General features: G+C 39.4%; 1 protein-coding gene across 3 annotated transcripts in view; it reads left to right on the top strand.

Annotated features, from left to right (window-relative positions):
- VPS53 (VPS53 subunit of GARP complex) overlaps window positions 1–20,985 on the top strand; it is a 342,581-nt gene that overhangs the window by 207,707 nt on the left and 113,889 nt on the right. For all 3 annotated transcript variants that reach the window (XM_073574532.1, XM_073574523.1, XM_073574541.1), the window contains 3 exons: window positions 1,633–1,780; window positions 4,325–4,407; window positions 7,172–7,250. In XM_073574532.1, coding sequence (XP_073430633.1) covers window positions 1,633–1,780; window positions 4,325–4,407; window positions 7,172–7,250 — 310 coding nt within the window. The remainder of the gene's footprint in view (window positions 1–1,632; window positions 1,781–4,324; window positions 4,408–7,171; window positions 7,251–20,985) is intronic.

Below are 20,985 nucleotides of genomic sequence, written 5' to 3'. Positions count from 1 at the left end.
ATCATCAGACCGGAAATAGGAAAAAAAAAATACAAAAACAGTTGATTAGTCTAGTTAGGGAATGGTTGGGAATTTTTAAAGCAAGTTTATTAGAAAATAGCTTAGATTACCGACTAAATAGATAGGGACTTAAAAGAAAAATGTTTTGCCTTCGGACACCCCTTGTAAGAGTCTAAAGATGCCACATATTTAGTGAAATGTAATAAATCTAGCATAAATTTACACTTTCTAAAAATGTGCTACTTTTAGTATATCAGACCCCAGTGTGTGTGAACCCTAAAAACTGTGTTTTTTTTTTTCAGTCATTTCTAGATGTGATGTATATAATCCTTCTGTTGTAACCACTTCTAGTAAAGGCTGCTGTTTGTAATCTGTTCCGGCAATGGACTTTATGGATCTCACCTTCTGATTCGTTTATTTTGTGTCATCTTAATTTTGCTCTGTGGGAAAGTGTGTGGACAAAGGGTTTGTTCTGTAACTCTTATTGATGTCAGAATCTAACATTTTCAGCAGAATTCATCTGCTGCTTCCAAAGCAAACATGTCCTAGAGACATTTTCAGCAAAATTTCAATAAACCTCAATTTTATAATAAAAAAACCCTAATAAGGCGTATTAGCTTTCAGCTGCCACCACTTACCACTGCTTTTATTCTTCCCTTTTTTTTCCCCCTTTGTCTGGACACATGCTGGACCATATCCCGCAGTTGGTAAAAGGCATGAGAAATGGAAAATGTGGGACAGTCGCTCACCACACTCTTATTAGCTGTACTGCTGAAATCTCCTCAGTCACTGGTCGTAGTTTGCTTCCATGTTTCCATTATTTTGAGCTTATCAAGCCAGGATGTGTTTTGAATATATCCTTTAAGAAAATGTTTTCTGTTCCAATTTCAAACATCTTTTATCAGTGAAAAAGGCCAGCAAGTATTTACTTAAAATGCTTCTATTGCTTATGATAACTGTGGATATAGTCCTTTGGTGCTCACATGTTGCTCTTTACATTGTTTTAGCTTAAAGGGGTTGTCCACCACGTGTCTTTAGGGCTAAAAATCTTTTCTGCAATTGGGTTTCAATAAAATGTTTGCACAGTTTGGGTTTTAAAGACTTTTTTTTTGTTTTGCTGCACTTTCCTCCTTGATGTGTTTGTGGTTATAAGTTATCTGTGAAAAGCTCAAAAAAATACTTACGACCACTAGCAACTAGCTAACTGTCACTATATCAGTGGTCGTAACCATGGATACCAAGATCCTGCAATGCTCAACATGGGGAAAGAGACAGCAAATCAGCTATACACTACATTTCTAATTAGAGGTATTTGCTAATATTACTACACCTACTACATATTGGGATAGGATGTTGGAGATAAGCATACCCCTTTAAGGAGTCTGCAGTAAACTCTTCCTGAAAGAACTGGAAGTATGAGTGCAAAAAAAAAACATTGCCAACATTTTTTTCAAAATATACATGTAACGCAAAATCTGATTTAAACAATTGATCATTTTTTGATGAAATGTTCCATTTAAAGCTAAAAGATTGTGATTATTCTTAACCAGATGAATAATTTGGGTATTTATTTATATTTTTTTGTTACCTTTCTGGATGCTGAGTCTAAAATATTTCTCCTTTTCTCATCAGGACCAGCAGCAGTAGTACTGGACTTACCATCACTAGTCTTCTCAAAGAAAAAGAAGGCTCTGAAGTTGCCAAGTTCACCACAGAGGAATTATGCCTAATCTGCAGTATCCTGAGTACAGCGGAGTACTGTCTGGCAACTACACAGCAGGTACCCGGTTTTCTCTGCACAGCTTCTGTGATATTAGTGTGTAATCCGCACAGTGGCTATTCTGTTTGGGATAGTTACTTTCATTTGCCACTTCAAAAGTGAAAAACTTTCTGTTCACACCATTGCAAAATTGATTCAAAAGCAAAAGTTAACTGTAGCAAGTTACTTCTGCACTTATTATTCTGTTCAAAAACGTAGAAATAACCTGAAACCAGACAAACCCATTGTAGTTATCAGGAGCCATCTGATTCAGTTTGTATCTATTCAGTGACAGATTTATTTTGCACTTTATCTCTACCTCAGAGGTGTAGCTAGGGTTTTGGTTCGGAGTTGGCTAAACGTCTGAGTGGGCCCCTAACCTGGTAACCCTGAGAACAACTATGGTGGCTGACCCTAATAGTGGATGTAGGAGAACCTCAGCAGATGGCCGTGCTGTTACCAAAAAAAAAAATGTCTAAATAAAGACCAATACTGATATTACTGCAATATGGGCACCACATAGTGGTAGATACTAGTGCTGCAGAATATACAGGAGATTACAGTACAGTTGTACATAGTAACTTACAGATTACTTCTTTCTGATGGAATCATTCACTTTTCCTGTCTTTTCCATCTGGCCCAGACCGACACGACTACTTCTTCCAGCCAGGACCCAGCTGCAGAAATAAAAACAAAATCACATTTGTTTTCTCACATTTCCAGAACGGCCCCATCTATCCCCAACCTGCACAAACTCCTCATCTTACAGATACTCCAGTACTGAGCAGTCGCTGTGTGGTATTGTGTGTCCTCTAGATGGTAAAACCTCTAGAATATATTAATATGCCCTGTGCAAGTGCCCTAGAAAACAGACCCCACATTTTGCCCCCTGAAAAGTAATAATAGCCTCTGTGTGCCCCTTTGACAGTCACAATAACCTGAGTGCACATATAACAATGAGTGCCCACTGAACATTTAATAATGTCCCAAGTCTCCCCATGTGCAGCTTCCCTCTACACAGTATGATGCTCTCACATACACAATATAATACCCCCTCACTGTATAGTACCCCCACACAGTATACCAATTACCCCTTAGTAGCACCCAGACTGTTTTATGGCTCCAACACTCTGATATGTCCCCCACTTTGTACAAAGACCCCACCTTAGCTCTCACACTGTATGATGGCCCCCTCACTGAAATTCGCACACTATAGAATGGCCCCCTAAATAGCCTCCATATAGTATAATGCACCCCATAGTCCTCCATATAGTATAATGCACTCATAGGCATCTAATATAATGCACTCCCCATAGGCCTCTATATAGGATTATGCACTCGTCATAGGCTTCTATATAGTATAATGCACGCACCTTAGGCTTCAATTTAGTATAATGCACTCCCCATAGGCCCCTGTGTAGTATAATGCACTCCACTATAGGCCTCCATACAGTTTAATGTACTGCCCATGAAAAAAATTCAATACTTCTCCTCGTTCCCCCGTTGTTCCAAGCTCCCGTACAACTCAGCACAGCGGGCTCCATGTAGTGACATCATAGTGCCCACTGTCACTGTTTGTGTCAGTGACGTAGGACGCAGAGAGAGTGTGATGCTCCCTCTCTCAACATTGCTTTCAACTGTATTGGCATCCTGCCGATAGTAGTTATTTATTATTTTAGTTCCATTTAATCCATGGCGCTTTACATGTGAGACTTGTGATGGGCAGGGAGTCTCTCCCTGCTCTGCCTCAGAATTTAACTGTATGGGTGCACAGTGCAGGCTGATACAGTTATCAGTAGTGTAGCTTTGGGTGGACCTCTCAGCACAGGGCCTGGGGCAACAGCCCCCTCTGCCCCTGGTAGCTACGCTACTGCTCTACCTACGACAAAGCAGAAAAAAAATTGTAGGTGTGATGAGATGAGTTTACATTGCAGATGTTTTTTTTGTTTATCCCATTTACAATTTGGGCACCATTTCCCTCTGTAACTGGGTCTCTTGTAGTATCCCAAGCAACAGAAAGAAAATTTATGACACAAATAAATTGTTCACAGAGGTTTTTATGACCGTTCTTAAGGTACTGTCACACTTAGCGATGTACCAGCGATATGACGCGGTCAGGATCGCTGGTACATCATCGCTAAGTGGTCGCTAGTGAGCTGCCACACAGGCAGATCTCACCAGCGACATCGCTGGGAACGGGGGTCGCTACTTACCTGTCACACTAGGCGATCCTGCGTCCTTCCGCCCGGCTCCACGCTCGTCTCTCCACAGGAAGCGCCGCAGGAAGCTGACGACGAGAGACAGTCCTGGACGTTCTCGCGCGATCAGCGATAACCAGCGGGGGAGCGGGGTGTAGGTAAGTATCAGACACAGCGATATCTCTAGCAATATCGCTATAACGTCACAAGTTATAGCGATATTGCTAGCGATATCGCTTAGTGTGACAGGCCCTTTAATGCACAAATGAAGAAGTCATAAAATAGTAAAACAAAAATATTTTAGTAAAATAGTAAATAAATACAATTGCTATTATTAAAATAACTTCCTTGTCATTTTGTCTTCTAGCTAGAAGAGAAGCTTAAAGAAAAAGTAGATGTGACACTAATAGAAAGAATTAATCTAACAGGAGAGATGGATACTTTTAGCACGTAAGTTTGGCTTTCTTGGTGTATTTGTATATTATTGAACTTCCTTATGCATATGTGCAATCTATATTATTCCCTTCATATTGGTTACATAATCTCAGTAAACCAAATTTACATTTTACAATGTACCTACTGTTAAGGTATGCATTTCACCCCAAATTAACACTTCAAGCTAACAACATAAGCTTGTGCTCAGTGCACCCTTAGGGTCCCGTTACACAGCGACGCTCCAGCGATCCCTACAACGATACGACCTGGTAAGGATCGCTGGTACGTCGCTACATGGTCGCTAGTAAGCTGTCAAACAGGCAGATCTACTCAGCGACACAGCAATGATACGGCGATCTGTATAACGACCTTGGCGGTAGTTGGGGCCATGTCACACATCAGCTATTCTGACGACTCACTCCTGCGTCCCTGATTTCTGAATCGCCAACGAGGTCACTCGTCGACGTCAAACACAGTGATGCATGCTGGCCAGCGGGACGCCAATGATCAAAAAATGGCCTGGGACATTCGATTATGATCAGCGATATCCATCGGGGTCCAGTCGCATCTATGTGTCACATGTAGCGAGATTGCTGTTGCGTCACAAAACCTGTGACGTTTCAGCGATCTCGCTAACAATCTCGCTGTGTGTAACGGGGCTTTTATTCTGATTAAATGCCTCTATGAACCGCTCAACCCACTTGTGTAGATTACTGTCACTCATTCTAAGCAAGACAACATTGTTTGAAGATCTACCTCCCTTATGTGATCACTGTCTCTGTGCAAGAGAGAGCATACAAATCACTCTCTCCTCATTTTTGACATTGCTTTTTTCCTCTGCTATAACTGCAGTTCAGGTGAGAGCAGACAAATCACTCTCTCCTCGCTTCTGACATTGCTCTTCTCTGCTATAGCTGCAGTGCAGGAGAGAGCACACAAATCATTCTCTCATCACTGCTGATATTGCTCTTCTCTGCTATAGCTGCAGTGCAGGAGAGACCACACATTACTCTCTCCTCGCTTCTGACATTGCTCTTTTCTGCTATAGCTGCAGTGCAGGAGAGAGCACACAAATCATTCTCTCATCACTGCTGATATTGCTCTTCTCTGCTCTCGCTGCAGTGCAGGATGCAGGAGAGAGCACACAAATCATTCTCTCATCGCTTCTGACATTGCTCTTCTCTGCTATAGCTGCAATGCAGGAGAGAGCTCAGACAAATCACTCTCTCCTCACTTCTGGCGTTGCTCTTCTATTGCTGCAGTGCAGGAGAGAGCAGACAAATCACTCTCTCCTGGCTTTTAACATTTTTCTTCTCTGCTATAACTGCAGTGCAGGAGAGACCACAAATCACTCTGCTCATTTCTTCTCTGCTTTAGGCTGTGCTGCCCTCGGCCCCCTGAGGAAGTAGATACGAAACGTGCGTTGGGGCTGAGGGTAGCACAGAGGACACTGGACACAACCTTGGACACATAACAGCTTTAAAACTTACAGGAAACAAATCAACCCACATTTATATGCACACAAGGTGACTTTACATAATAGCCATTTGGCTTTCATTTGGGCAGAATATATCTGCCTTTATGCACATGCACTTTTCATAATCCATTTGCACATCAATTGTTGGTTGTATTCTGACCTGAAGTAAGAAATAGACTAATGTAACTGTGGCCTGGTTAATATCGAACTGGATTTGTCCTGCTGTGTTGTCCCTCACATGTGAGGCAAAGGTTCTGTCTAATTTTTTAACTTAAATATGTACATTTTAAATTGAATTAATAAAATAAAATGTTCTTATACTATCTATTGGAATGGTAATGTGTGTGGCCCCATTTCTCCTTTGTTGATAAGGAACAATATAGTGGCCACCCTGTTGATAGTTAAAAATAAAAATAACTATTTTTATTGTGGCTTCATCTCTCACAAGCCTATATGGTTAGTTTGAAGTGTTAATTGGTAACTTAATATGCTAATTGCCTCTTCAGAGAGAAATAAGACTTGATCTCTATAAAGCCACCTGGTGGAAGCAGCAATCCTAAGTTGCAGTCAAACCTTTAACGAGTCTTGCAAAATGACTTGGGATAAAAGGCCAATCAGAATCTCAATTTGCAGACACGGTGTTTCGGGCTATTGGCCCTCGTCAGTGCAAAGTATGAGAACTGATTTGGCTAGGTGAGAGGCTCTGGACTGGGGTCTAAGGGGTAATGTTTCTCCTTGTGGAGAGTAACTGACTCCCTTTAAACCCACTCCATAGTATTTTTATATGATTTCAGTTGGCTGTACTCTAAGATAAACGATGTAAGAAGTTTGCCATATAAATCTGTGCAGTCGGTCACAAGGGCTCTCCTAATTATTCCGCTCTTTGGCCATTGTTATGCTTGTAGTCCTGCAGTATCTTCTAAGGTATGAAGGAAACCACCACACATTTTATGTTGGGTTGTAGTAAGCACATAATTAATTGGTAATGGTAGAAAAGTGAAAAAAAATGCTTTTTCCTTCCACATTAAGTTAATGTTTTAGTTTTAACTAAAATAAATGTGCGGGTTAATGATAAAAATGGTAAAATGTTGTATGTGGGCAGAAATCAAAGGCCTAATTATGTCTTTTGTAGGTATGCCAGTTAGCACCATATTATCATGCTAATGCTTACATATGGGGGGTGTAATTCAGGAATTTCTATTTAGTTCCCACAGCCCATCGGATTTATTTATAGCATTGTGGTGCAAATTTATTTGTTTTTTGTTCTAAAGAATGAATCTTTTTTCACCTTTTTGATTTTAGCGTAATTTCAAACAGCATTCAGCTCCTTGTACAAGACCTAGATTCTGCTTGTGATCCCGCACTCACCGCTATGAGCAAGGTATGCACCTCTGAGACTAATTTGCTCTTCAGCCAATAGGATTCATTTACATGAAAGTTTTTTTACACTAAAGAGAATCTGTCAGCAGCTTTTGCTATTTATTATGAGAGTAGCGTAATGGAAGAGCAGAGAAACTGATTCCAGGGATGTCACTTATTTGGCTGTGTTGTAGTTTCAAGATAATCAGTATTTTCTCCGCAGGAGATGTATTATTTAAAATATACTTTGGAAAAAACCCTTTAAAGTTTATTCCCACTTTGAGAATCCAATTTTATTGTGTACCATTAGCTAAATAGGTTCTTTCCGACTGTGTGTCCTCAACCTCACATATCTTGTAGCTCCTTCTCAAGCCTGTGACTTCTTCACACTGATCACTCAGACTCTGCTATGTTTGGCTTGTCATTGGATGTCTGGTATAGATGTGTTAAAGTTAGCACTTTACATGAACCATAAACATTGAAGCAGTCAAGTCAGCAATACCGGAAAGTCAAAATACATATACTAATTTTTTCAGAGGCGCTGGAATAGAGGAATGTGAGTGTAGCGAAACTGGACAAAAAAAACATCAATTTTGGTCAGATTAAAAGGCTATAAATAAAAGTGAAAATGAATAGATTCACGCACAAACCTAATTAATTGAATTTATTACAAATAATTACACAATCACAAATAGAATAAAAAAGCATAAACTCTCTAGACGTAATGGACCACAATGGCAGTAGCTTGCAATAATAGTGCTATAATATTACTTTGCACCGTGAGTGCAATGTTGTTGCCTAAATTGCACTAAGCCCAAATAAATGTGAAAAAGAAGAATGAAACCGTATACTGCAATAATAAGCCTGCAAAAAAAAAAAAAATTATGTATGGTAAGATAAAATACAATGGTGAAAATCCGTGAAATCCAAGCTTAAAAGACTGTGAAAACTGCAGAAATTGCTCCTCTGCAAAAACACACTAAGCCTGACATGCTCTTTTGCAATGTGGCAAGGGTGCCGTAAAGGCTGGGGCTACACTGAGACATGTATCTGTCGCACCACAGCAATTCCTAAAGAAGCTTTGTAGCCAAAGCATTTGTGCCACTTGGCTGTGCCTTGATGCTGCCCTGATTAATTTTATGACAGTGATAAAACCTGTGGGTTAGCAATTGCGCTCCCAGATTCTGCCACTGCTCTAAGGCTATGGTCACACTATATCAGTTTTTGGTCAGTATTTCACATCAATATTTGTAAGTAGAGTGGGTGAAAAATGCAGAAGTGGTGACATGTTTCTATTATTCTTTTCCTCTGATTGTTCCTCACCTGGTTTTGACTTATAAATACAGATGTAAAATACTGATAGTGTTACCGTAGCCTAAAATAAATTATCATCAAGGAATGGTGCCAATGTCACTTACCCTGCTTCTATTACCGCTCCTGATGGAATCCTGTTTTAGAAAAACAAGCTGTGGGCTGGCGCTGCCATCACCTCTCCCACAGCCTCCATCACTGCATTTGATTCTGGATGTCATCAGAGGGAGGCTATAAAAGGAACTGGGGAAAGTGACCACAGCTCCTCCCTCCGATAAGGTCATGTACCAACTTGGGTATAGAAGGGAAAAGTGACTGCAGGGTCATCCTGCTGATGACGTCTCATTTCATAATCCCCTCAAACAAAACGTTGTAGGAAGAAAAGTAAAAAGCAAAAAAAGCACATATAGTTAAGAGCAAAATGAGGAGAATAGTAAGGAATTTTATAATAAAACACAATTTGCAAACAGCGCCAGTAATATTTAACACATTTGGAAACATTTGCAACTCTGTGTAACAGTTGATTTACATAGGTCACAATGCGACACCATTATGATATGGCGCTGTGTAGCCCTAGCCAAAAAAATTTTCTTTCATGTCCCTTTCAAGATACAAGCTTGTAAATAACTTAACGGCAGCGCTGTTACTTCAATTTATACCGCTTGTGCTTGTTGATAAATGGTTAATGAATTGTATTGCAGAAATAGTGGCTGAACTAGAAGCCAGCCAGACCATTTTCTATTACCATTCCCTTGTATGGGCTTCCTTTTGAGATCATTAGTCCCCAGAACCAGGCTGAGCAGGCAGGCACCTGTGTGCAGACAAATTGCAGTCAGCAGGTAGCAATTGCAGATGCTGACTTTTTATTATTATATATGTTGGAAGGAAGCAGTTGAAAACTACCTGGACTGTGCCCAAGCAAAACACAAGGGGGAAAACGTTTAAAGCCTGATGAGAAAATTTATTCTGACAGGGGCAAAACAGCCACAGCGGAGTTCAGCTTTCCCTTAATGGATTTTCATGCTGCTGCTTCTCTAAGCGCTAGAAGAATAATGATAAACTAAAATCTCAGATCGCGGCTATTTTCCAACCACTTTCTATGGTAAAAAGAAAATGGAAAAATGTTTTGGGATTATAAAATGGGAAAGGAAAGTGACATAAATAGCGGTGTTGTAATCATAGACAATACAAATAATCCCTTTGTGCTGCAGAGACCTGAGATTATTTACTGGCATGGTTATAGTGTGTTATCAAAGAGTGTAAACCGCACTTTGATTTATACATGTATTTAAAATCGATTTTCGGGAAAGGGGGTAAATACAGAAACTGGTACAGTCCTTGTCCCCATGTGTTCTCCTTTCCATGTTGCCCCATCTGTCTGTGTATGTCCTCCCTTTATTATCAGCACAGAGGTCAAGGCCATTTTGTCATCCTTCTAGACCACCTTTATTCACATGGAATCAGTACAGTCTGGTTTTCCATAGATGCATTTTTGTCATGTACATGTCCTTCAGGTGATACAGTAGCATTGTAATGCCTGCTCTTGTAGAAGAAAAAAATCAAGATATGTTGTTTTGGGCTGTTTTTAGTGATAAAGCTCTCAGGACCATTCATTTTAGAAACCTAACAATGATCATATTTATTTCCCCTGCTATGGCTACCACAGGGAAAATGTAGTGTTATCTTCTGGCCACTCTCATTAACCGCCAACCATATAGTACATGATCAGGCCTGCCAGAGTAGTGCTGCTGTTTAACAGTGGCCCTCCACTCTGGCTAATACAGGGTAATGGGCCCTTTCCAAAATGTTTGCATGCCCTAATACGGCATTTAAAAATTAGTATTCTTGAGAATTTAAGTAAAAAGTTAACTAATTTTTATTTATGTACAGTATTATGCAAAAAGGTTTAGACAGGTGTGTCAGAATTGCTGCAATGTAAAAAAAAACGAAAGCAAAATGTAAATCTAATTGATATTTTGTGTGATCTTTCTTTGTTTTTCGAGGGAATCTGTCAACAAATTTTTGCTACCTCATCTTAGAGCAGCATAGTGTAGGCAAAGAGAAGCTGAATCTAACAATGTATCACTTAGTTTACTGAGTGCAACAGGTGTTAAACAATCAGAGTTTTAAGATGTAGAATGAAGCAAAGCAGAGCTGAGAAAGCTAACCCCGCCCACACCAGGCTCTCCATGTACAAAGTCCATAGACAGTGAGCTGCTTATCACAGGGGGAAGGGGGCGTTATCGGATTGATGTAGATAATCTCTTAGTGATAAATCCTTCACAGTTAGTAAACAGCATGCACTTTGAGACAAGAGACACATCCCTGAATTCTGTGTTTCAGCCTGCATCTCCTGTCTTCAGATTACATAGCAAAAACCTGCTGACAGATTCCCTTTAAAACAGCATCAAAGCATAAATTCTTCTAGGTACACTTGCGCACCTTTTTAAAGGAACCTGAACAATAAGGTTGTTTCAAATACATTGGAGAACTAACCACAGATCTTCTGTGGATAGAAAATGGTGCAAATCCTTCATGTAATCCCAGGCAGGCTCGATGTTGACATCAGAAATATTTGTACTGTGACCGAATTTTCGTGATTTGCGTTCTGCATACTACTATTTTTTTATTTACAAATTGATCACAAAAAATATCCTTTGATAAGCCCCTAATGTATTGGGGCATATCCCCTCCAAAATACAATATTAATCACAAAATATAACCTCCAAAACAGGCAACACTTGAGGGGTTTTAAAATTCATATTTTAATGAAAAATCATTAAAACAATAATAAAGAAAATGGTCCAAAATATGATCCAGGGACATATCACCATGGAAATTCAACAGGTGCAAAAAAGCTGTTAACAAAACAGCATGCCAATCAATCTATATAACCACTGCAAGTTGATATGCATCAATACAACGGCCCATATAATGTAAAGGCCTGCACTATATGGGGTTATGTAAACAAATACCCTTAAATAAAGTGCACTAGTGCCCATAATGTAAACATTGTACCATCTAACATCGCACTAGTGGATTTGTTAATGGAGATCAAGTGGCCATATTTGACTAACGTCTTAATGCGGGCATGAGCCTCAAAGAACAATAAACAGGTCCCCAAATAGATGGTATGACAAATTATCAACAGTAAAATATACAAACAGAGAAAGGCATATACCTGTAAATGGCACGAGGAATCCTGGCGTCCCTGCTGCCCCGACGCGTGTTTCGCAAACCTTCGGGAGGCATGTTAGGGCAGGGGGCTCGTCGGGTTTCAATACACCGCAGGTGTCTTCTGATAGGATATCGTAATTCTGATGAATGGTTCACATTAACCAATGGGAGCGCATAATCAAATAAACCACCGCAGTGGCCATGACCGGAGATGACGTGAGATGCTATGCCGGATGTGACATAGAACGCTAACACAGTCACATGTATCGGCCCACATTTCACATAGCGGCGGCGGCCAAGTATGACAGGATGGAGCGACCCGAGATGACATAACATGCTGTAACCGGATGTAAACAGTATACCTACGCCCAGCTCACTATCATAATCACGGCGGCTAGATATAACGTAGAGTGTAACATCCAAACATGTTGTGTTGCAGCCCGATATGGTATATAGCCCTCACTAATTAAATATATCAACATCTATATTGTCAGTAGAGGACTCACATTGCCTAGTGTAAATATTCAAGTATGTCATTTTAAATATATAATATCATAAAATATGGTTGTGCCACACAATAAATCATACTTAGCATCACCGCTGGATCAATATACCATGTAGTATCGTGGCGCTTGCGCCAGCTAAACAGACCAATGTTGCTAATGGGGAACGAATATTGCGGTCATGTGACTCAAAGTGGTACGGCACTAAATGACGAAACCACAGATTACACAAAAGACCGCACCTATCGTTCCATAATAGGTCCGCAGCCAGCTAATGCGCACAACTACCTAGGTTAGTGAGGCAGCTTGAGGGGTATAAATATAGTCATATAGAAGATGCCATAGGGCCATACAAACAGCTCCCCATATATTTTCAAATACTATTAATCAAAAAAGACATTGTTATATACAAAGAATATACACACAACATAGATCGACAGAATTTCTTTTAGTCCAAGATTTTCATAGCATTGCAAAAAAAGAGAGATGATGGATTCTTCAACAATTCGACCTTCTATGTATAGATCCTGGCGTTACATGAAAGATGGAATTCACAGCCTCATAGGAGGTTATACGTACTAGAGGAAACTCCCAAGAATAGGTATAAGGACTATAAAAAACAAAAAAAGTTAAAATCCATGAACATCAAAATAAAATTAAAAACATAAAATAACCAAAACCATAATCCCCCCCACCCCTACTACTGGCATGCTCAAATTTATCAGAGTATCATGGGAACTTCATACCAACAATGTGAGAACCACTACAAGAATACCCCGAAACCAAAACTTTCATTCAAGCCTAGTGGTGCAAGGGTGCCCAACCTATATATCCACTGGCTTTCTTTTTTGGCTAACCTCTTGCTGAAGTCACCACCTCTAAGACCTAATTCAACTTTATCAATCCCCCTAACTGAAAGAAGATGTGGATTGCACTGATGGAACATCTTAAAGTGACGGGGTAATGTTTTCAAAGATGCAATATCCTGTACAGTTTTCGCTTTCTTAATATCGAGACAATGCTCCCGAACTCTAATTTTAAGTTCTCTGCTAGTAAGTCCAATATAAATTTTCTTACACGGGCACTCATCAAAATATATTACTCCCTTACTAGAACAGATAATATGAGTTCTGATCTCAAAATTTCTGGAGTTATCATAATTGTTGAAAGTATAGCATTTTCTCATGTTGGCACAGCCCTTACATAAACCACATGGGAAAAATCCCTTCCTACGGTGGAGGACTTAGAGGCATTTATGACAAGACTCAATAACAATAACCAGAATATTGTGTTGTCTTATAAATCTGGCAGGAAGGCTGAATTTCTTGATCTGTCAATTACAGTATTACCTGATGGCCATCTTAGTACATCTGTCTATCGAAAATCCACTGCGACGAATTCTCTTCTACATGCATCTTCTTCTCACCTGAAATCCACCATTAATGGTATACCAATCGGACAATTCCTGCGAATCAAGAGGATCTGCTCTGATGATCATCATTTTGAGATCCAGTCCAAAGAATTAAAAGAAAGGGGTTATAGCCAGAGGAGTATCAACAAGGGGTATATTTGAGCTAAATATACTGCACGGGACCAGCTATTGCATAAGAATAAATCAATCAGGCCCAGTACTTCAGAGGAGAATCAGATAAGATTTATTACGGAATTTTCCAATGATTGGTATGATCTTAAGGCCGTTATTCAAAAACATTGGCAAATATTATTTACGGATCACTCTCTGAAGAACATCTTGCCCTCTCAACCCTCCATGGTAACGAGACGTGCTCCTAATCTTCGTGATATTCTTACCCATAGTACATACGAACCTAAAAGGAATAAGAATATAATAAAAACTCAGGGTAGGAAGGGATTTTTCCCATGTGGTTTATGTAAGGGCTGTGCCAACATGAGAAAATGCTATACTTTCAACAATTATGATAACTCCAGAAATTTTGAGATCAGAACTCATATTACCTGTTCTAGTAAGGGAGTAATATATTTTGCTGAGTGCCCTTGTAAGAAAATTTATATTGGACTTACTAGCAGAGAACTTAAAATTAGAGTTCGGGAGCATTGTCTCGATATTGAGAAAGCGAAAACTGTACAGGATATTGCATCTTTGAAAACATTACCCCGTCACTTTAAGATGTTCCATCAGTGCAATCCACATCTTCTTTCAGTTAGGGGGATTGATAAAGTTGAATTTGGTCTTAGAGGTGGTGACATCAGCAAGAGGTTAGCCAAAAAAGAAAGCCAGTGGATATATAGGTTGGGCACCCTTGCACCACTAGGCTTGAATGAAAGTTTTGGTTTCGGGGCATTCTTGTAGTGGTTCTCACATTGTTGGTATGAAGTTCCCATGATACTCTGATAAATTTGAGCATGCCAGTAGTGGGGGTGGGGGGGATTATGGTTTTGGTTATTTTATGTTTTTAATTTTATTTTGATGTTCATGGATTTTAACTTTTTTTGTTTTTTATAGTCCTTATACCTATTCTTGGGAGTTTCCTCTAGTACATATAACCTCCTATGAGGCTGTGGATTCCATCTTTCATGTTACGCCAGGATCTATATATAGAAGGTCGAATTGTTGAAGAATCCATCATCTCGCATTTTTTGCGATGCTATGAAAATCTCGGACTAAAAGAAATTCTGTCGATATATGTTGTGTGTATATTCTTTGTACAGTATATGACGATGTCTTTTTTTGATTAATACTATTTGAAAATATATGGGGAGTTTTTTGTATGGCCCTATGGCATCTTCTATATGACTATATTTATACCACTCAAGCTGCCTCACTAACCTAGGTAGTTGTGCGCATTAGCTGGCTGCGGACCTATTATGGAACGATAGGTGCGGTCTTTTGTGTAATCTGTGGTTTCTTCATTTAGTGCCGAACCACTTTGAGTCACATGACCGCAATATTCGTTCCCCATTAGCAACATTGGTCTGTTTAGCTGGCGCATACGCCGCGATACTACATGGTATATTGATCCAGCGGTGATGCTAAGTATGATTTATTGTGTGGCACAACCATATTTTATGATATTATATATTTAAAATGACATACTTGAATATTTACACTAGGCAATGTGAGTCCTCTACTGACAATGTAGATGTTGATATATTTAATTAGTGAGGGCTATATACCATATCGGGCTGCAACACTACATGTTTGGATGTTACACTCTACGTTATATCTAGCCGCCGTGATTATGATAGTGAGCTGGGCGTAGGTATACTGTTTACATCCGGTTACAGCATGTTATGTCATCTCGGGTCGCTCCATCCTGTCATACTTGGCCACCGCCGCTATGTGAAGTGTGGGACTGGGCCGATACATGTGACCGTGTTAGCGTTCTATGTCACATCCGGCATAGCATCTCACGTCATCTCCGGTCATGGCCACTGCGGTGGTTTATTTGATTATGCGCTCCCATTGGTTAATGTGATCCATTCATCAGAATTACGATATCCTATCAGAAGACACCTGCGGTGTGTTTAAACCTGACGAGCCCCCTGCCCTGACACGCCTCCCGAAGAAGGTTTGCGAAACGCGCCTCGGGGCAATAGGGACGCCAGGATTCCTCGTGCAATTTACAGGTATATGCCTTTCTCTGTTTGTATATTTTACTGTTGATAATTTGTCATACCATCTATTTGGGGACCGGTTTATTGTTCTTTGAGGCTCATGCCCGCATTAAGACGTTAGTCAAATATGGCCACTTGATCTCCATTAACAAATCCACTAGCGTGATGTTAGATGGTACAATGTTTACATTATGGGCACTAGTGCACTTTATTTAAGGGTATTTGTTTACATAACCCCATATAGTGCAGGCCTTTACATTATATGGGCCGTTGTATTGATGCATATCAACTTGCAGTGGTTATATAGATTGATTGGCATGCTGTTTTGTCAACAGCTTTTTTGCACCTGTTGAATTTCCATGGTGATATGTCCCTGGATCATATTTTGGACCATTTTCTTTATTATTGTTTTAATGATTTTTCAATAAAATATGAATTTTAAAACCCCTCAAGTGTTGCCTGTTTTGGAGGTTATATTTTTTTATTTAGTATGAAACAAGAGTTTAACAAAAATAGTATGTGAAAACCACTGGAGGTCCCTTCCAGCTCTTAACATTTTATGATTCTATAGACATGATTTAGTGAATCCTGCATTGAGCAGGGGGTTTGGCATGATGACCCTCAAGGTCCCTTCCACCTCTAACATTCTATGATTCTTTAGGAATTGCACCCATTTTTCTACAAATCCTCCTTATTTAAAGTGTTCAAAAGTAATTGGACAAATTAACTTAAATAAACAAACAGAATGGTCATTTTTAATATTTTTTAGAGAATCCTTTGCAAGCAATGGCTGCCTGAAGATTGGAAGTCATGGATGTCACCAAACATAGGGTTTCCTCATTTGTGATGCTTTGCCAGGTCTTTATTGCAACGGACTTAAGTTGTTGCATGTTTGTGGTTCTTTCTGACTTAAGCATGTGAAATGTATGCCTGATAGGGTTAAGATCTGGTGATTTACGCAACCATTGCAGAATGTTTAACAGTATGTTGTGGGTCATTGTCCATCTGTACTGTGAAGCACCATCCAATGAACCTTGCTGCATTTTGTTGAATCTGAGCAGAAAGTATAGCCTGTACACTTCATAATTCATACGGCTGCTTCTGTCTTCAGTCACATCACATCATCAATAAACACTAGTGACCCAGTGCCTTTAGAAGACATGCATGCCCTTGCCATCACACTGTCTCCACCATTTTTTTTTTATTTTTTTTTATACAGAGGAACCAGTGTGCTTTGGATCAGATCATGAGCCGTTCCAAGCCTTCTCCATACTTTCTTTTTATCCAGAACTGGGCTGGCTTCTTTTGATTTTTTTTTTTTGGCAAAGTCTAATTAGGCCTTTCTATTTTTAAGGCTGATTTTCACCTTGTGAACCCTCTGTATTTGTTCTCTTGAAGCATTCTCTTTATGGTAGACTTAGATGCTGAAACATCTACTTCATGGATCTGGAAAATGTTCTTCACTTGGGTGGAATTTGTGGAGGGGGTTTTCTTCATTATGGAAAGGATTGTGCGATCATCCACCACTGTTGTCTTCCGTGGATGTCCAGGGCTTTTTGATTTCCCATGTTCACCAGTGCTTCTTTTTTTACGTTTTTGCTTTGCAGACTGTACCAAACTGTTTATTTGGCCACTCCTAACATTTCTGCTATCTATATGATGGATTTCTTTTTTTTTTCATCCTAATGATGGCCTGCTTCTCTTCTTTGAGAGCTCCTTTGACTACATATTGTGTGTTCACAGCAACAGCTTCTATATGCAAATCCCATCTGAAATCGGCTCCAAGCCTTTTACCTGCTTAATTGATGATGGATTATTGAGGGAGTAGCCCATGCAGGCCATTAAAGAGCTTTTGAGATAATTGTCCAATTACTTTTGGTCCCTTTAAAAAGAAGCAGCTAAATTTTAAAGAGCTGTAATTCCTAAATCCTTACTCCAATTAGGATTTAATTACCCTCGAATTAAAGCTAAGCTTCTGCAGCTTTAAGCCTATAATGATTATATTACTGTATCTTGAATGTGTTTTGGTAAACAGCTAAAATGCCAAAACTTAGGTCACTGTCCAAATTTTTCTGCACCTAACTGTGTATGCCTGTATTTCTCAGCATTGAGGACATAATTGATCATGAAAAATCTGCCACCCCATTTGCTATAATGCTGCCTTAAACTTGCAAGGAACCTCCACCATGCTTCACTGTTACCTGCAGACACTCATTATCATACTGCACTCCTGGCCCGTGTGAACAAACTGCCTTCTGTTACAAATATTTCAGTGTTGTAAATCCTTAAGCCAAATTTATCCTTTTATGACATTTATTACACCAGTTTTTAGAACGTCTTTCAAATTTTAATATATCATTGTGGAGTACAACAGAATTATGAATGCATTTTTACAGAAAAGTCACAAAAATGCATATACTAGACAGGTCTGACATAGTCAGTACAACCTCTTAAAAACACACTTTAAATTAAAATATAAACACTAACATTAGTCTGTAATAAAAGCACAAAAATAAGGTAAAGTGGAGATATTATAAAGAAGTTATTATGATATACTGTATATCATGTTACAAATAGAATAGTACCATACATATATGGTGAAGAAAAAAATCCCCTATGGATTTTGGTCTGGACAATGGATACAGAAAGGAGGTAATCCAAATATACAGCAAACTATATAACTGATTGTGTGTATGTTTATACCCTATCAGTTAATACAGTATAGGTTAGGATGGGTAAGTAAACCGATGGCCAGATATGTGTAAATTCGCTACATATGTGATATAATACAGTTGAACAGAAAAAGACAAAAAAGTGCTGTTTTTAATGGTATAACATAATACCTAAGTCCGTAGGGAACTCTGGTATTTAGTTGAAAAATCTACCAGACTTCTTTGTTTTTTAATATATGTAAATACATTGTTATACTATTAAATCCAGCACTTTTTCATCCTTTCCTAATGTATACTGAAATTTGTGTAATAATTTTTTACTGTTTTTTCCTGTTTCAACTGTACTGTGTCACATATAGTGGGTACAGAAAGTATTCAGAACCCTTTAAGGTTTTCACTTTGTTTCATTGCAGCCATTTGGTAAATTCAAAAAAGTTCATTTTTTTCTCATTAATGTATATACATTCTGCACCCTATCTTGACTGAAAAAAAACCCAGAAATGTTGAAATTTTTGCAAATTTATTAAAAAAGAAAAACTGAAATATCACGTGGTCATAAGTATTCGGATCCTTTGCTCAGTATTGAGTAGAAGCACCCTTTTGCGCTAGTACAGCCATGAGCCGTCTTGGGAATGATGCAACAAGTTTTTCACACATGGATTTGGGGATCCTTTGCCATTCTTCCTTGCATATCCTCTCCAGTTCCTTCAGGTTGGATGGTGAACGTTGGTGGACAGCCATTTTCAGGTCTCCCAAAAATGCTCTGTTGGGTTTAGGTCAGGACTCTGGCTGGTCCAGTCAAGAATGGTCATAGAATTGTTCTGAAGCCACTCCTTTGTTATTTTATCTGTGTGCTTAGGGTCATTGTCTGGTTGGAAGGTGAACCTTCGACCAAGTCTGAGGTCCAGAGTCCTCTGGAAGAGGTTTTCATCTAGGATCTCTCTGTACTTGGCCGCATTCATTTTTCCTTCAATTGCAACCAGTTGTCCTGTCCCTGCAGCTGAAAAACACCCCCATAGCATGATGCTGCCACCACCATGTTTCACTGTTGGGATTGTACTGGGTAGGTGATGAGCAGTGCCTTGTTTTCTCAACACATACTGCTTAGAATTATCACCAAAAAGTTCTATCTTTGTCTCATCAGACCAGAGAATCTTATTTCTCATTGTCTTGGGAGTCCTTCATGTGTTTTTTTTTTAGCAAACTCTATGCGGGCTTTCATATGTCTTGCGCTGAGGAGAGGCTTCCGTCAGGCCAATCTGCCATGAAGGCCCGACTGGGGGAGGGCTGCAGTGATAGTTGACTTTGTGGAACTTTCTCCCATCTCCCTATGCATCTGTGGAGCTCAGCCACAGTTATCTTTGGATTCTTATTTACCTCTCTCACCAAGGCTCTTATCCCACGATTGCTCAGTTTGGGTGGACAGCCAGGTCTACTAAGACTTCTGGTGGTCCCAACCTTTTTCCATTTAAGGATTATGGAGGCCACTGTGCTCTTAGGAATCTTGAGTACTGCAGAAATTCTTTTGTAACCTTGGCCAAGGCTGTGCCTTGCCACAATTCTATCTGAGCTCCTTGGCCAGTTCCTTTGACCTCATGATTCTCATTTGGTCTGACATGCACTGTGAGCTGTGAGGTCTTATATAGAGAGGTGTGTGCCTTTCCAAATCAAGTCCTATCAGTTTAATTAAACACAGCTGGACTCCAATGAAGGAGTAGAACCATCTCAAGGAGGATCACAAGGAAATGGACAGCATGTGACTTAAATATGAGCAAAGGGTCTGAAAACTTATGACCATGTGATATTTCAGTTTTTCTTTTTTAATAAATTTGCAAAAATTTCTACATTTCTTTTTTTTTCAATCAAGATGGGGTGCAGAGTGTACATTTACGTTGCACTGCTAATGCACTCTGTTCATCATAAGTAAGATTGCTTTATGCACCAAACGCGTAGGTGCTGCATGCTGATCTTTGTGTATTTTTATGATGTCAGCATGATTTTAAACTTTACTCTTATCTGAGCTGGAGCTTGTTCAATGTTCTTAGTCACCTGACTTGGCTTCCAATTAACAGGTATGTCTTATCATGAGTAATTTTGCGAAGTCCTCGTTCTTCAGTAAGTGTTTGCGACTAGCGGTTAGACAGTGTTGAGACACCAAGTGTTCTAAGCTAGAATATAGCAAGGACCATTTAATTAGAGACACACGCAAGTCCATCATTCCTTTTAGATATGATGATCAGTTAATCCAGAAACGTACGAAAACCTTGATGTTATCTTCAAGTGCAGCCATGAAATACCATCATAAACAGAAAAATACAAATTTGCAGAACTTTAGATAACATCCTTCACAAATGATGACCTAACATCAAATAGCTCCACAAAAAAATATCCAAGGCACCAGAGCAATCCCATAGTTAATTCTTTATTAATCAAAATATACTGTCAGGCTGAAAAAAAATGTTTTGGCCATAACACAGCCTTTGTCGAGCCAAAATATAAG

This window comes from Dendrobates tinctorius, unplaced genomic scaffold (genome assembly GCF_039654945.1).
Source record: "Dendrobates tinctorius isolate UK_male_01 unplaced genomic scaffold, ASM3965494v1 ptg000007l, whole genome shotgun sequence".
Taxonomy (NCBI): domain Eukaryota; kingdom Metazoa; phylum Chordata; class Amphibia; order Anura; family Dendrobatidae; genus Dendrobates; species Dendrobates tinctorius.
Note: the sequence above shows the minus strand (reverse complement) of the source record. Positions and strands in the feature narration are given on the sequence as shown.